Consider the following 18580-nt stretch of genomic DNA (forward strand, 5'->3'; position numbering starts at 1 on the left):
AGGAGAATAGAGAATCTTTCTAGGTAGGATGAGAGTTGAATGGATATGATGGATTATAATAACTTGGTTAGGAGAGGGATATTTGCTATAGGACGGTAATTTGATGGATTGGAGGGGTCAAGGTCGGCCTTTTTCAGTAGAGGGGTCAATGAAATGTGTCCCATGTCAGGGGAGAAAAGGCCCGATGTTAGGGCAGAGTTTTTAAGTTCAGTGAGGGAAGCGATGACCTGTGTAGGGATATTCTCGAATAGATAGGAGGGGAAAGGATCCAGAGTGCACTTGCAAATTTTTAGTTTGAGGCAGAGTTTGGAGACTTGCGATTCGGAAACAGGCTCGAAGACGGTCCAGGATCTGTCAGCAGGAATGGGGGTGGATACAGGTAAGGTAGGGTTGAGGTCAATAGAGGTCAGGGAATTGTAGGAGACTGTGGGTGGGAAGGAGCATCTTAGGGTGGTAACCTTTTCATTAAAGAAATTTGCAAGGGCATCGGCTGATAGAGACGGTGGGAGCAAGGATGGGTCTTTTTTTGTAGTTAGGGAGCGCCAGATGTTGAACAGCTGATCTGGTTGTTGGATCTAGAGATCTTGTCTCCGAAGAAGTTCTTCCTGGCTTTTTTTAGTGTTGAATTGTAAAGTTTAATATTGACCCTCCAGGTTTGACTATCAGAGGGGGATTTAGATTTTTTCCATTTGCACTCCAAAGCACGACATTTCTGTTTCAATTCTCTGTGAAGAGGTAAGTACCAGGAGGCCTTTCGGGGGTAGGAGATGGTTTTAGTGGTATTGGAGCAAGGGAGTGGTAGGTGGACTCAGAGAGGGCAGTCCAGTTGCGCCAATGGGATTCGGGGTCTGTAGGTCTAGGGTTGGAGGAGAGTTGGTTGAGAAATTTGGACCAGAATAGATTGCTCGAGGTTTTTTTGCAGAAGGTTATGGAATGAGAGGAATGGGGTGGGGAGTCAAGATGTGACATGAAGATGGGGAGGCAGGTAGTCCCTAAGAAGTGGTCAGACCAAGGGACTTGTTCCCAGCGAGTGTCGTCGGTTGAAGTTTTGAAAGCGGTAAGATCAAGGAAAGTGGTGAAGTCTAGAGTGTGCCCTTTTTTGTGGGTTGGAGATGGGTTGGGTGAGGGGAAGCCTAGAGAGGTAAGGAAGTTGTTGAATTCAGTCGTGTCCTTGCTGTTGGTGTCGTCAAGGTGGAGGTTGATATCACCAACGATCAGAAGTCTTTGAAATTTAAGGAAGGCATTTGTTATGGTCTCAAAGACGAGATTGGAGGATTTGGTCCAAGGGGTGGGTGGGCAGTATAGTAACAGGATGCCCAATGAGTGGGTGCGGAGTTCGTCATTGACTGAGGCAAGCAAATATTCTAGAGAAGCGTGAGTGCCCGTCTCAAGGAGCTGGACGTCAAAGAAAGATTTGTAGAGGAGTGCTAGACCACCTCCTTTTCGATTGGGCCTGGGGGAGAAGAGGCCTTGGTAACCATGGGGGAGGAGTTTGTTTTGTGTGAATAGATCGTCTTTGGCGATCCATGATTTCGTGATGCATAGGAATCCAGGGTCGAGCTCGTCTAGAAGGTCTTTCAAGATTTGGGTCTTATTGCACGCGGATCTGGCATTACAATAAAGTGTCGGGACTGGGGTGAGAGAGTCCGAGGCAGTGTTGGGAAGATTGGCAGGGGGCAGGGGCTTTAAAGAATCTTTTTTGACTTTTCAGGGGTTTTTCTTGAGAGGGGGATTTCTGGTGCGTATCAGTGTGGGGATTCTGAGTCCAGGGCAGATGTTATTGGTGTTAGCGGGGTCGAGTAGGTTGGGAGAGGGAGGTTTCAGACAGAGGGAAGTATAGAGAGGTGAGCAGAGAAGGAGGAGAAGGATCCAGAAGGATGGGTTCATGGTGGGGTTAGGACAGGGTGGTTGGTGTGTGAGAGTCTGCAGCAGGGGGGGAATAGAGTTAGTTGAGGAAGGAGCAGGGGAACTTAAATTAAACTGGCTAAGTGCAGGGCCAAGAGTAGGAAGGAGTGTGCTTTGTGTAGTTTAATTATGTGGTTACCATTATGTATTGTTAATAAGATTATGTTGTGTGTATATGAAGAATGAATTGAAGAAATTACATTACAATTTAGTACTATTATTATGGGGTGGAGTCTAGGGAGGGGCTTGGGTGTGATCTAGGGAGGAGCTTTTGGGCCCCCCCCCCCAAACAAAAAGTGTTTCGCTGCTTAGAGCTGCACTGTTTGCCTGGAACAGACTGCTTGAGTCAATACATAAAGCTCCGTCTCCAGCAGTATTCAAATCCAAGCTAAAAGGCTGCTTTCAAATCCTAACTCTCACTCACTGTAAGATAGCTATATCCATCCTATCATTCTCTGCAAGAAACACCCCCAATCCCTATCTGTCCCATTTGTTCTGTCTGTCCTAATTAGATTGTAAGCTCTTCAGAGCAGAGACCATCTATTACATGTTGACTGCATAGCATTGCGTATGCCTTCCAGCGCTATAGAAATGATAATTGGTAGTAGAAATAGTACACACACATTTTATTTACGATAAATTTTAACACTGAAACTGTTACGGCAGGAATGCTGTCAATAGCAGCAGGTTTTCAACAGAATTGTGAGAGATGGTTATCTGGATTGCTTGGCAGAAAATTCCTAATTATAATAAAATATATTGCATAGTATTATACATAATATATTTGAGTTATAGTTTGTAAATGTCACCAGTGCTCCCCGGATGCATTGCAGACACAAAAAGTTTAAGATTCCCTTTCGTTGACTCATAGACTCTTGTGAGCAGAAACCTTGGGTTGTCGGGTCAGGACATTATAAAGTTATTTTGTTTTCTGAGGCAGAATTCCAAGGCATGAAATGTTCACAACCTTTTCGGCCATGTGTTTAGTCTTGTTCTTTTTTTGGGCCTTGTAATGCACGTTGGGACACATTTAGGGTCGAAGAGGCTCCTACCAGATTATCTCCTGATGACCAGTTGATCCCTGGATTTTCAGCAGTATTTAAGTAGATAGTGTCACCGGAAATCTGGGGAGACCACCACTGCAAGTTAGTGCCAGGAAGGTTTAGAGGCGGAGTCGGGACAGTTATCCATGCACTGCTGATGTGATGGTGCTTGGATAACTATCCGAGGGGGGGGGCGGGGGAGATAGGACTGCATAAATAGCTCTCTTAACGTCCACATAATCATCTGTGTACCAGCACTGAATATTGGCTGGCACCCAGATATCTTCCAGTAGCCAGGCAGACCTGGATATTCAGTGCTGATCAGGGTAGTTTTAACCTTTCTTGGGGCCCTAGGCAAGCAAGTGTGTTCACCCCTCTCCCCCATTGTAATATAAATATATTTTACAGCTCCTATAAACTAGGCCTCATATGATTCTGACTGCAGAGAAGGAAACGGCAGGTATTATGTATTAGTACTTGTTGACTGGAAGACAATGCACAAAAGATGATGAAGAGCAGACAGATCTTTGTGGGCAATAATGGCTCTTGTCCCTGCCATAAGAATATAATAATGTAAGCATTGCCATATTGGGACAGACTGAAGGTCCATCATGCCCATTATCCTCTTTCCAAAAGTGGCCAATACAGGTCACAAGTACCTGGCAAGATCCCAAAAGAGTAAAACAGATTTTATGCTGCTTATCCTAGAAATAAGCAGTGGATTTTCCCAAGTCCATCTTCATAATTGCTTATGAACTTTTCTTTTAGGAAATTATTCAAACCTTTTTTTAAACCCTGCTAAGCTAACTGCTTTTACCACATTCTCTGGCAACGAATTCTAGAGATTAATTACACATTGAGTGAAGAAACATTTTCTCTGGTTTGTTTTAAATCTATTACTTAGTCACTTCATTGCATGCCCCCTAGTCCTAATCGTTTTGGAAAGAGTAAACAAATCATTCCCATCTACCCAATCCACTCCACTCAGTATTTTGTAGATCTTTATCATATCTCCCTTCAGCCGTCTCTTCTTTAGCCTTTCCTCATAGAGAAGTCATCCCATCCACTTTATCATTTTTGTCACCCACCTCAGTACCTTTTCTAATTCTACTACATCTTTTTTGAGATGCAGTGACCAGTTTGCACAGAGTACTCAAGGTGTGGTTGCATCATGGATCAATACAGGGCATTATAACATTCTCATTTTTGTTTTCCATTTCTTTCCTGATAATTCTTAACATTCTATTTGTTTTCTTCGCCACCACTGCACACAGAGCAAAGGATTTCAACATACCCTCAACGATGACACCTAGATCCTTTTTCTGGGTGGTGATTCCTAATGTGGAACCTTGCACCATGTAGCTATAGTTTGAGTTCCTCTTTCCCACATGCATCACTTTTCACTTACATTAAATGTCATCTGCCATTTTGATGCCCAGTCTCACAAGGTCTTCATGCAATTTTTGACAATCCTCTTGCGACTTAACAATTTTGAACAACTTTCTAGCTTTTAAGCAGCTCTTAAACCACAATAGGACATTACTTCCTATCCCATGACTTTCAAATTTCCTCAAGAGTCCTTCATGAGGCACTTTGTCAAATGCCTTTTGATAATCGAGATACTTAATATCAACCAGCTCACCTTTATCCACATTTATACTGTAAACCGCCTCGAACTATCATGGCTTTGGCGGTATATAAGAATAAAATTATTATTATTTATATTTACCCCTTCAAAGAAATATAGTACATTGGTGAGGTGAGATTGCTCTTGACCAAATCCATGTTGGCATGTTGGCTTTGTCTCATTACTCCATTCTTATGCATATGCTAAACACCCCCATTCTCACTCTTCTTTCTGCCAGCACCTACAGGGCAAAATTCTGCCTGAGAAGCCACCGAATTACATATCTGAGAGGGCCACTCCTAAATCTTTAGACCCTAGCAACAAGCCCAGTTTGCCTATGCCTTAATCCTGCCCTGGTGCTAATGCCCACATCAAATTCTGCCCATGGCAGTCAGCAACTTAAAAATCACTGACTATTGCTGGCTGAAATTGGGCCCATCGTTTCTTCCTAGGTTTCAAGAGCTATTCGCTCTTTATCAGGTCAAAGCAAAATGCAGTGAATGTAGCTCTCTGAGCTGCTCAGAAACGTATAAAATTACTTTAAAGAAAATGTAACACCCACATCTTATTTGTTGGCCTTTAGCTCTTATGTAGGTTTAACCTGGACATGTCCTCTTTGTAGACTTTCCAAAACCCAACAGTTTGTCCGGGTTTTGGGAAGCCGCATCTGGAGGGCTTTCAACGAACATGCACGGATGATGGCACACACATTCACGCATGCTGAAGGCCCTTCAAACGCAGCCTGGAAGTTGGGGAAAAAGACACGAGGCTTTTTGGAGGTGGGGCTGGAGGTAGATCGGGGTGAAGCTGGAGGCAGAACAGGGCAGGCTGGATGCAGAAGAAGGTAGGGCTAGGAGTAGAATGGGGCGGGGCCATGCATCTGGGTGTGTTCTTCGTTAAATATGGTAACTTTACTCTTATGCATGCACAGAGGAGCAGCCTAATGGAGCAGCACACTAGGAACTAGAGGGCCCAGGTTTAGGGTTACCATATTTAAAAAAATAAATCCCTGGACACATGACCCCACCCTGTTCTGCCTCCTGCCCCGCCCAGTTCAACCTTTAGCCCCGCCCCATTCCTTCCTCCAGCCCTGCCCCTCTCTTTGCTACAAGCTCTGGCTGCGTCTGGAAGACCTGGAGCATGCGCAGATGCGTGAGACGTCATCCACGCATGCTCAGAGACCCTCCAGTTGTGACCAGAGCTTTTAGGGGCTTTCCAAAACCCGGACAAATGCCGGGTTTTGGAAAGTCTGTCCGGGAGTCCGGACAGTCCTCTAAAAAAGAGGACATGTCTGGGTTTTCCCAGACGTCTGGTAACCCTACCCAGGTTCATATCCCACAGTGGCTCCACGTTTCCTAGGGTAAGCCACCTGTTGGCAAGGGGTGGCACTAGAAATCTCACCCCATTTAGGCCCTGCCAATGAAACTGTTATACTTGGGGCAGTCACCATTCACAGCTTACTGCTTGTGGGCAGCAAGGATAAGAGCACCGTATATCCAAGTGAATCAGCTACATTACTTTAATGTAGCATTTGAATTTATGGTTAGCATAAAACCATAACCAAAACAATTGGCAATAACTTTTGGCTCCCACTGAGAACAATATTAGCATGTGGACATAGAAGCAAATATTTAATAATAATAACACATCAGTACAGGCACTCCACCATATGTTTTAAAAATCATCAAGCAATCTTAAAATTGTAAAAAACCATAAATATGGTTGACTTAGCTGAGTTCTGTTAGACGTAAGATGCCGGCTTGGTGAAATCCCATCAGGTTTCTGTCACCCCTCTTGATTTTTCAGTTTTTGGTATAACGGTAGTTTGGGGTGTTTAAAGTGCTCTACTTTTTCCTCCTGCTTTGAATTTTTGAGCTTGTGGTTCCTTTTTAATAGATTTTGCACTTCTATTTAAAACTATTTAAGACACTTAATGATGTGTCTTAAGTAGACTTTTGTCTGGTGCTTGTCACCTATGTGTTCCTGCCCGGGGCGAAGTTAGAACGTATGGTGACGTTCCCGTACTGATGTGTTATTATTATTATTATTATTAATAAATATTTGCTTCTATGTTCACACACTAATATTGTTCTCAGTGGGAGCCAAAAGTTATTGCCAATTGTTTTGGCTATTCTTCTAGTATGATTGGTATTCACATTTTGGTTTTTTTTGTAGCCTAGCATAAAACCAAACAATTGTAACACTTCCCCCTCTTCTGACATCCTAGCCCTCTAACACTCTTCTCTCCTCTGATCTTCTTCTAGCCTTTCCTTGGAGTTCCTTTCCCATTATAATTCCTGTAAACCGTGCCGAGCTCCACAACCATGGAGATGGTGCGGTATACAAACCCAAGGTTTAGTTTAGTTTAGTTTAACATATGTAAAGATTTTCTTCCAGGTTCCTTGAGGACTTGGAGTGAAGATGAAGGCTTCAGGTTCTTCTTAAGGGGTTTTAAATATTGTGCTGTTTCCTTTCTTCCTCTAGAACCACATTTTGACTCTGATGTCTGTGGCGTCCCGCATCTACAAGCACCCCAGTTTGAAGAACTCAGTCAGCCTTGTGGTGGTAAAAGTGATGGTGGTAGAAGATGAGGAAGTGGGACCAGAGATATCTGAAAATGGAGGACTTACTCTTCGCAATTTCTGCAACTGGCAAAAGACCTTCAACCCCCCGAGTGATCGTCACCCTGAGCATTATGATACTGCCATTTTGCTCACCAGACAGGTATGGGCACTCGGAACATGCATGTACCCCATTGCTTGAAGGGCTTAGACAGAAATCCTTAGGAGAGTATTATGGGGTAGTCTACTGTTCAATCATTCCCTTTGATTTAATATTTAGGGAGATATTTAAAACATGACCCTTTATATCATCAGGTGGACTTCAATCCTAGTGCTACTGCAGATACTGCATCACATTTGATTTTTGCTTTTCCGCCTGTTAAAGGATGCAAACTTAAAAAATATCAGCAGCATCTTCTTTCATATCATTCTGCAGCATGGAGCAAAGATCTAGATCAATTGCTCATTTCTACTGAAATTTATGGGGAATTTAGAAAACACCTAAAAACACATTTATATCTGAAGTACTTAAGTAGTTAATTTGTAAAAAATTTTATATTATGTAATTATCAGATTTTAGGATTTTTTAGCCATTGGTTCTTACTCTCTAATTTCCTTCTGCTTTTATTGCATTTCAAATGTATTTCAAATTGTGTAAACCGCATAGAACTTCACAGTTTTGTGGTATATAAATAAACTGTTATTATTATTTTTACTATATTATTATTTTTACCAACATACATAGTGTGAGGGAAGGGAATGAGACAGAAAATCCTATAGAGGCTCAGACTTAACAGAGAAAGAAATAGGAAATGGGAACTGATGGAAGAGAAAGAGAGATAAATGGAATGTGAACCAGAGATGGAGAAATAGTCATATGGGAAAAGGAGTAGGTGTCAGAAGAAAAGTCAGATGTGAAGAGATGGACAAAGAAGAACAAGTAATATCGTGATTCAGGGAGCAGTAAAAGCCTTCCACAGCTGACTCTCTGGCACAAAACCTGTGAGCTGAATCTGAACCAAGAAATTTTTTCATTCCTTTCTAATTTGTCTGGGTCACCACAAGCTGCAGAACATGCTGCCATGAGCCATGATTCACGCAGGCCAGTTGCCCTTGGGGGACTAGTGGTTTTGCAGCATGTGATCCAGGAGGTGGAAAGGGCCAATCACTGACATCAATGTAAATTTCACTGAAGATTCTATAGCCGCTGGGACTTGAGCATGGAACTCAGCCATCCACCGTGAGGAGGAGGTGAATTCCAAGCCCAAGTGCCAAGAGCAGCACAGCTGAGATACTTGGTTGTTTTTTTTTGTTGTTGTTGTTGTTGTTTTGCTTTTCTTTTTCTTTTTTTGGCACACAAATTTTCCATCTCATTGTCTTGGATGATGGGTGTTCCATGACATATGTTTTGTTTATTGACATGAAATGAGGATGATCAGTAAAGTTGTATACCCCCCTACATTTTCTGTGAATGTTAACAGATCAATGCACAGAATCCTTGGGAAATTCATTATAGTAATAATTAGGGATGGATTGTGGTTTGCAATGACATAGGAAATGTCAACAACATATACCATGTTGTTGCAGGTTATTAAACAAAAGCAAGTAGGGAAAAAACCCCACATTTTTGTGTTTTCTCATTTGTTGATAAAAATACACATTATTTTGGAGAGTGTGCCCTCAAATAGTGTACTCAATATACTTCTCCTAGTACTCTTCGCTATGACCAGTCTGGTCTCTAGAATAAGCTCTGTTATTGTCTACTGTAATCTATTTGTTGTCATGACTAGTCTGTTTTCAAACGATTGTGAATGTCTACTTGTAACCCGTTCTGAGCTTCTGGGAGAATGGGATAGAAATCGAACTAAATAAATAAATGCATAAACCATCATGCATAGGGTCACTAGGACTTGAATGAGTGGGTCAGTAGAGTGACAGTATAGTTACAATTATACTTTAGGGGGTCAGTAGACTTAAGAGGGTGGGTAAATGGTGTGGGCAGACTTGATGGGCTATAGCCCTTATCTGCCATCATCTTTCTATGTTCTAGGTGAACCATCGCACATACACAAATTAGTGCATGTGGGCATGTGCTATCAAGAAAGAGTGTGCACTCTTTTCAAAATTGTGTACCCTCTTTGCAAATAATGCGTACTCTTTGCAAAGAGTACACACTATTTCCAAAGAGGGCACACTCTTAATGACATTGCCCCCAAATGAAAATGAAAACTAACCAAAAAAAACCCCTAACTAAAACAAACAGTGTTAGGAATAATAAAGAAGGGGATCACAAACAGATCGGAGAAGGTTATCATGCCACTGTACTGGGACATGGTGCGCCCTCACCTGGAGTACTGCATACAGCACTGGTCACCATACATGAAGAAGAACACGGTACTACTCGAAAGAGTCCAGAGAAGAGCGACTAAGATGATTAAGGGGTTGGAGGAGCTGCCATACATACAGCGAAAGATTAGAGAAACTGGGTCTCTTCTCCCTCGAACAGAGGAGATTGAGAGGACATGATCAAAACATTCAAGGTACTGAAGGGGATTGATTTAGTAGATACGGACAGGTTGTTCACCCTCTCCAAGGTAGGGAGAACGAGAGGGCACTCTCTAAAGTTGAAAGGGGATAGATTCCGTACAAACGTAAGGAAGTTCTTCTTCACCCAGAGAGTGGTGGAAAACTGGAACGCTCTTCTGGAGTCTGTCATAGGGGAAAACACCTCCAGGGATTCAAGATAAAGTTAGACAAGTTCCTGCTGAACAAGGACGTACGCTTGTAGGTCTAGTCTCAGTTAGGGCGCTGGTCTTTGACCAGAGGGCCGCCACGTGAGCAGACTGCTGGCCATGATGGACCACTGGTTTGACCCAGCAGCGGCAATTCTTATGTTCTTATGCAAACAACATGGGAAATAAAATGAACATTTTGGGGCTGCCTATCCCTAGCTTAGTATTAATACTACAGTATTAATAGTAAAAGCAAAGTAGAGAGACACTACTATATCTACCAAGGACCATATTCTATATACGGTGCCCAAAATATCAATGCCAACTAGAACAGCACATATCACGATTCTATAAAAGGTATGTGCACCTTATAGAATCGCACTAAATGCCAGTGTGTGTCATAACATTTAGGCACACCCATTTAAGCCAAGGAAAACCAGGCCTAAACGCCTGTGCCTAAATTATGCATAGATCAGATGTATTCTATACCAGAGCACATAACTTTTATTATTTTTTTATTTATTTCATTGCCGCCGATAATAATAACTTTATTTTTCTATACCGCCATAGTCAAACTGACTTCTAGGTGGTCACATAGAAAGAAGGCTGGACAATCAGCGAATTACAAAATGCAAGAAGAAGGATGTTACATAACTAAGCGGTTTACAGCGTAAAACATTCACAGTGACTCAAAGAACAACATATAACAATACTTTCAGTACACATATTTAACCCACTAAAAATAGCAGGGAACTATAGTAGGATTACATATCATCAATCGTTAATGACTCAAGAGCATTGTTCATAGTACAGATTCCTCTATAAACATCTCCCGTCCACATAGCATCACAGGAAGGCATCTACATACAATTGAGTTTTTAACATTCGCTTAAACTGTAATCGATCCGAACAGATCCTTAGAAATGCCTATGACCCGCCCATGATCCTTCCCTGGCCACACCCCCTTTTCAGATTCACACTGAAACTGTGCTTGCACAAGTTGTATGAATAGCTTCTATTTACTACCAATTTGCAACAATTTGCATGCATAACTTATGGCACTATATACAGTGCATAAAATTTTAGAAATAAAGATAGTCACTAAATAGCTAACATAGACTGGAGTATTGGGCACTCAAACTGCGCAAGAGAGACCAAATTCATAGAGGTCACGAGGGACTGTTTCATGGAGCAACTGGTCACGAAACCAACACGGGGCGATGCCACTCTTGACCTAATCTTCAACGGCCTAGGAGGGCCAGCAAAGGAGGTGGCGGTATTAGCCCCGCTAGGTAACAGCGATCACAACACGATCCAGTGCAGGCTTGAAATTGGATCATCAAAGGGGAAAAGAACCACAACGACGGCACTCAATTTCAAAAAAGGAAATTATGATGCCATGAGGAAAATAGTGGGAAAGAAACTCAAAGGCAACATAGGGAAGACGGAATCCGTAGAACAAGCCTGGACCTTACTCAAGGAGACTATGCACGAAGCGCAAAACCTATGCATCCCCAAGTTCAGAAAAGGGTGCAAAAAAAATAGAACAAAAAATCCAGTGTGGATAACAAATGCAGTGAAGAAGGCGATAAGCGACAAGAAGGCATCGTTCAGGAAATGGAAAAAAGACCAAACAGAGGAGAACCAAAGAGTGCACAAACAACACCAGAAGGAGTGTCACCGAGTGGTTAGAAAAGCAAAAAGAGAATACGAAGAGAGACTTGCAGAGGAAGCAACAAACTTCAAGTCGTTCTTCAGATACGTCAAGGGGAAGCAACCGACGAGAGAAGAAGTGGGACCATTGGACGATGGTGACAGAAAGGGAGTAGTAAAAGAAGAGAAAGAGATAGCTGACAGGTTAAATGAGTTCTTCACGTCAGTCTTCACAATGGAAAATATAACCAACATTCCGGAACCCGAGGAGATCGTAATAAGAGACCAAGATGATAAGCTGGTCGATTTAGAAGTAAGCCAAGAGGATGTACTTAAGCAGATTGACAGACTAAAGAGTGACAAATCGCCAGGTCCGGACGGCATTCACCCAAGGGTACTCAAGGAGCTAAAAAACGAAATAGCGGAGCCATTTCGACAGATATGCAACCTATCCTTAAAAACCGGTGAGATCCCGGAGGATTGGAAAATAGCAAATGTCACGCCCATCTTCAAGAAGGGCGCAAGAGGAGACCCGGGAAACTACAGGCCGGTAAGCCTGACCTCAGTCCCGGGAAAGATGATGGAAGCACTGATCAAAGACAGCATCTGTGAGCACATCGAAAAAAATGGGCAGCTAAAACCGAGTCAACACGGCTTCTGCAAGGGTAGGTCATGCCTCACTAACTTATTGTACTTCTTTGAGGGGGTGAGCAGTCAGGTGGATAAAGGGGAATCTATAGACATCATTTACCTTGACTTCCAAAAAGCCTTCGACAAGGTGCCACACGAGAGACTGCTTAAAAAGATATGGAACCACGGGGTACAAGGGGAGGTCCACCGATGGATCAAGGTCTGGCTGGCAAACAGGAAGCAGAGGGTTGGCGTAAAGGGCCACTACTCAGACTGGAAAGGGGTCACGAGCGGAGTTCCGCAGGGGTCGGTGCTGGGACCGCTCCTGTTCAATATCTACATAAACGACCTAGAGGCGGGAATCAAGTGTGAGGTCATTAAATTTGCAGATGACACGAAACTATGCAGCAGGGCTCAAACCAGGGAAGACTGCGAAGATCTTCAAAAGGATCTAACACAGCTGGAAAAGTGGGCCGAAAAATGGCAGATGAGCTTCAACGTGGGGAAATGCAAGGTCATGCACGTGGGGAAAAAGAACCCGATGTTCACATACAAAATGGGGGGAACATCACTAGGGGTCAGCAACCTGGAGAGAGACCTGGGAGTGATGGTAGATGAAACACTGAAGGCATCAGCACAATGCGCCACGGCCTCAAGGAAAGCAAAGAGAATGTTGGGTATCATTAAGAAGGGTATTACAACCAGGACGAAAGAAGTCATCATGCCGCTATATCGTGCAATGGTGCGGCCGCACCTGGAGTACTGCGTCCAGTACTGGTCGCCGTACCTCAAGAAAGACATGGCGGTACTTGAGGGAGTACAAAGAAGAGCAACTAGACTGATAAAGGGAATGGAAAAACTTCCATATACCGAAAGATTGAAGCAGTTGGGACTTTTCTCCCTGGAGAAGCGAAGACTTAGAGGAGACATGATAGAAACCTTCAAGATCCTGAAGGGCATAGAAAAAGTAGACAGGGACAGATTTTTCAAATTAAGGGGCGCCACAAGTACAAGGGGGCACTCGGAGAAATTGAAAGGGGACAGGTTTAGAACAAACGCTAGGAAGTTCTTTTTCACTCAGAGGGTGGTGGATACGTGGAACGCGCTTCCAGAGGCTGTTGTAGACAAGAAAACATTAAATGGTTTCAAAGAAGGTTTGGATAGATTCCTAGAAGAAAAAGGGATTGAGGGGTATAGATAGGTATAGACCATTGCTCAGGAAATGGGCCTGATGGGCCGCCGCGGGAGCGGACCGCTGAGCAGGATGGACCTAGGGTCTGCCTCAGCGGAGGCAACTTCTTATGTTCTTATGTTCTTATACATTTTTCACTCACCCATAAATGCTTCATTTTATAACTCAACAATGCCGCCTCTCGTCACATTGGAATTCTATATTCATCCAAATTCTATATAATGGCGTTTAAAATTGCTTGCGTAAATTTGGGTGTATACCCACTTTCCATGTGCAATTTAATTGATAAATAAGAAAGTGTTATAATAATTATCGGCATTAATTAAAATTTGCACACACATCTTTAGGTGCCAGGATGCACCATTTACGGAATTGAGTTCGTTATGTAGTGAAAGCAGAGGTTCGGTTTTGAAATACACTGTGATGAGTTACCACCCGGTGTTGACTTAGGGGCTCATTTTCAAAAAAGAAAAACAGCATAAAGGGGCAGATGAATGTTTTTCTCGCCAAACCTTCCAAATCTGTTTTGTAGACAGATTTCTATGCTGTTTGTATGCAGTGCATCTAAATTTCAAGGGGGGGGGGGATGTTGTAGGCGTGGTTTGGACAGGACTAAGGTGGGCTTATAAACTGGACTTTTTTTGTTGCAGTAATGGAACATTGCAGAATACATCCAGGGCACAGTTTGGATGTCTGAGGCTAGACCTGTTTTAATTTTAATAATGAATAAAAGTTAAAAAGGTGCCCAAACTGACCAGATGATCATTGGAGGGATGAAGGCATGACTAGGGTTACTATACATCCAGGAAAACCCAGGCATGTCCTCTTTTTAGAGGAATGTCTGGGTTCCTGGATGGACTTTCCAAAACCCGGCATTTGTCCGGGCTTTGGAAAGCCCTGATAAACTCCAGCTGCATCTGGATGCATGACCCTTTAACACTCCCAGAGTGGTCACTGACCCCCCCCCTCCCACCCTCCCGAAGATGTAAATGAAACAGTGCATACCTGCCTATATGACAGCTTCACAGGTGAGCAGCCTTGAGTAGCCTAGTGGTCAGTATAGTGACTATGGAGATGAGGACTCAGGCCTATATCTCACTCTAAGTAGGACCTACCCTTATGGTAGGTCCAAAACCCACCCTAGTCCCACTGTACTTACATATAGGTTACAACTGAAAGCATAAGAGCTATTGGAGTGGTGTTCAGTTGGGTATAGTGGGTTTTGGAGTGCTCACTATACAAGGGGGTTATGGTAAGATGTACAGGGATGTCTTTGTGGCCAGTAAACGCTGGCCCCTCCTACATCCCAATGGCTTGTGTAATTTTATTTTGTACTTTCTTTGTAATGGTTCGAAAAGATTGACAATGTGCACAAACACATCTACAAAATAACCATTTTCGAAAGAAAAAAAATGGGTGCTTTCCTGTTTTGAAAATGGTCGTGTTCACTACTGGATTTGTGTGTATGTTCTGCCAAATGTATAAACTCGGATTTAGATATCACATCCAAAATGCCCCTCTACATCTGCTCGCATGACCTGGGGGCTCCTGGAAGAATTAGGGAAGGGTATGTTAGAAAAGGAGGATACTTCAGTCATGTTTGTGCTTTATTGTGTGTGTGTGCTATAGGACTTTTGTGGGCATCAGAGCTGTGATACACTGGGATTGGCAGACATAGGAACAATGTGTGACCCTAACAGAAGCTGTTCTATCATCGAAGATGATGGACTTCAAGCAGCCTACACATTGGCTCATGAGTTGGGTAAGTCAGAACAGTGGCTTAGCAAGGGTAGGAGGCGCCCTTGGCAGATTTGCTGTACGTAGTTTTAAGTCTGTTGTTATCTATATAGAACTATGAAGGTTTTTGCGAAATATAAGACCCACGATGTAATGTAATACATGGAACTGCTCTTGAAGGAGAGTAGTTCTCTTCTCAGCATTTCCAGAGCAAAGTCACTTCTTGCAACTACACTGTCTTTTATCTGTTAGTGTCTATCCAAAATTCAACCGTAATGACTTCAGCATTATTATGACCTTATTGAAAACCAAAGAATATACTGTAAGGTGTACTAAGCTGGGTCAGACAAGCAAATCCATCATTAGGAGGATGCAAACTGGGCAATTGTCCTGGGACCCCAGTTCACAGAGGGCATCGAGAAGGAATAGTCTGTTATGGAGCTTTGGGGGCCCCATCCAAACCTTTTGCCCTGGGCCCCAGCATAGGGTTACCAGACGTCTGGATTTCCCCGGACATTTCCTCCTTTTGAGGACATGCCCGGAGGTCCAGACGGCTTTTCAAAACCCAGCACTTTGTCCGGGTTTTGAAAAGCTGTGGCGGGCAGGGAGGAAGTCTGTGCATGTGCGGCCATCACTTGATGTCATCACGTAGCGTCCGCGTATGCCTGACAAGAGCAGACAGCAGGGGGCAGGCCTAAGGTGGGCTTGGGGGGCGGGGATGTGCGTAACCAGGCGGGCCTGGGGGCAGGGCTAGGTGTCCAGATTTTCTGAAAGGAAAATCTGGCAACCCTACCCCAGCATATTTAACACTGGCCCCCAAAAACAAGGTCTCTAGCCCAACATCCTGTTTCAAACCGATCCAGGTCACAAGTACACAGTAGGATCCTAAAAAGTAACATGAAATGGATCCTAAAAAGTATATCCATTTCATGTTGCTTTCTCTCAGGGAGTCATAGGCGTCGGAATGAGGGAGGCCACAGGGTCCATGGCCTCCCCAAAAATTCTTGGTTGTTTTTTTCTTCTTCTGTTTTTGCCCTCCACTCCCACCCTTCTCCCAGGTGAATTGCTTAAATCCTGTTGGGAGTCTACCACACAGCATCAGATAGCAGGCCTGACCCAGAACCCTTCATTTACTTCCGGGGGCAGGCCTGCTTGTGGAAGCTGCACAATGCTGGGAGGAGGTGGGTGGGAGACTCGGGAGCTCCTGGACCCCTCCAAACGAAGCAGCGGTCTGCTGCCTATGCAGGGAGAAGTAGGGGCTTCTTCAAATCTACCTATTCATGGTTTATAGACTTTTTCTTCAGGAGGAACTTGTCCAAATCCTTTGTAAATCCAGCTATGCTAAATGCCTTGACCACATCGTCTGGCAACTAGTTCCACAGCTTGACAAAATGCTGAGTGAAAAAAATAGTTTCCAAGTATCATGCTGTGTTTGCTGTTAAGTAACTATTTTACATTTACCTGAGGTAGTACCTGCAATCTATCTCATGCATATTCACTGTGGATATCCTGAAAAACCAATGGGGCAAGGACTGGTGTTTCTGCTTCTATCTACTGGACAATTACTGAAGTGTTGCCAGACCTTTTTCAAGATGTCAGAAACAAAGGGAGCAAAAACAGAAATGCCCTTCACAATTACCTCTGACCTAACAAGATCCTGAATCCAGGGAAGGCAGCAGGCACCATCAAAGGCAGGTCCTGCAGTATCTGAAACACTGATAAAAGAGCCCAAAGCATTAAAATGTCTAAATCAGATGAACTATGCAGTGGCGTAGTAAGAGGGGGGGGTCTGCCATGGGCACCATGTTGGTGGGGGTGCCGGAACCCCTCCTGCTCTCCTCCTCTCTGCTTCCCAACACCTGTTCCCATTCCTTCCTTCCATGCGTGCACCCTCCTTCTCTTCCCCCATGTCTCTAGTTGAAGTTGTTGTTTGTGGCGATCAACAATATGCTCTTAGCGGCCCTGTCGGCTCTCCCGCTGATGTCACTTCCTGGTGCTGCACATAGGAAGTGATGTCAGAGGGAGAGCCGATGGGGTCACGAGGAGCACGTTGTTGACCGCCGCAAAAGAAGGGGGGTGCGCGCGGCAGGCGGGATCAGGGAAGGTGCGGGGGAGGGCGTGCGTGACAGGCGGTAGCGGGGGAGGGCAGCCATTTTGGATGAGTGCTCTGCATGGGGCAGGAGTGTAGGAAGATCACTCTTGCCCCAAAAGACCGCTAGACCACCAGGTAAGGTCCGGGATGCCAGAGTCGGCCCAAAAGTTATTCACAAATTTTCAATATTCGCGGGCCGGCTCTGCCTCTAACCCCTGCTAATATTGAGGGAGGAGTGTATATGCTCATGCTTTCACTTTGAAAATCTGGCACAGTTTGCCCAAAGGTATGTGTGTTTTACCCATGTGCATCATTGGAAAATTACTCTAGATGGGTTACTCAGTGTTTTGTTGCTTGAGGACTTATTAAATTTAAGCCCGGAATTACTGATTTTAGTGACTATCTTTTCAGAGCTAGAGTAACTTATACTCTAGCTGTCACAGATGGAAAGTGGGGTTTACACTCTGAATAAATCCCACATCTCAGAGTTTTATCTGTATTACAGATGCAGATATAAATACCTGGGGCCACTTCCAGTGATAAACCCTACCATCCAAGATGAACTCTCCAGGCCTTGGAAAATTTCACAGATAGTGTCTCATTTTCCTGGGCACGTTGACTTATGGAGAGTTCTATAGGAGGCTGAATTCAGTGCAGAGGAGACATTTAGAGCAAATATGGGTCATGGCAATGTGATATCCCGTGTCCTTCTCTCCACTTTCTTATTTCCAAACCTAATCTTAACAGTCTGGCTCCTTCCCTTTTTCATCCATAGGACACGTGCTTAGCATGCCCCATGATGACTCCAAGATTTGTGAACGTCTCTTTGGGCACTTGGGGAAACATCACATGATGGCACCTCTGTTTATCCAGCTGAACAAAAGCCTGCCCTGGTCCCCATGCAGTGCCATGTATATCACTGACTTTCTGGACAGTGGACATGGTAAGAATCTATGGAATTAATCAATTTCATACTATCTTTTTTTTTCTCCTTTATCTAATTCCTTTCTTTGTAACATTCTCCTACTCTCTGTCTCTTTCACTGATTGGCATCTCTCCATCCTTTACTTCTTTCTCTAAGAAGATTTGTCCATTTTTCATTGTCTCTTTGTGCTTCTTTTATAATTTCTTGTTCTTTTGATATTTTTCAATCTCAGTCTGTATCTCACCATTCTACTAGTTCTTCCTCCTTTTCCTTTATGTTTCCTACTCCTTCTCTTTCTCCAGCACATACATCACTTTAATTTAAACTGATCCCTTCCAACCTCTGTATTCCCAGAATGGCATCTTCTAGGGGTATGCAGGGCTGTTTTCATTTTGCTTTTATATAATTTCATTGATTGGGTGTTGTAGTTACCTTTTGGTTTGTGGGGGCTCGTTTCATTCCTACTGCATTCAGCAGCACCCT

At 43.7% G+C, this 18580-nt stretch overlaps 1 protein-coding gene across 1 annotated transcript in view; it reads left to right on the forward strand.

The window, feature by feature from the left end:
* Positions 1-18580, forward strand: part of ADAMTS8 (ADAM metallopeptidase with thrombospondin type 1 motif 8) — a 114427-nt gene that overhangs the window by 48531 nt on the left and 47316 nt on the right. Inside the window, exons 2-4 of the mRNA XM_033917514.1 lie at positions 7060-7299; positions 14973-15105; positions 17948-18115. Coding sequence (XP_033773405.1) covers positions 7060-7299; positions 14973-15105; positions 17948-18115 — 541 coding nt within the window. The remainder of the gene's footprint in view (positions 1-7059; positions 7300-14972; positions 15106-17947; positions 18116-18580) is intronic.

This window comes from Geotrypetes seraphini, chromosome 13, assembly GCF_902459505.1.
Source record: "Geotrypetes seraphini chromosome 13, aGeoSer1.1, whole genome shotgun sequence".
Taxonomy (NCBI): Eukaryota; Metazoa; Chordata; class Amphibia; order Gymnophiona; family Dermophiidae; genus Geotrypetes; species Geotrypetes seraphini.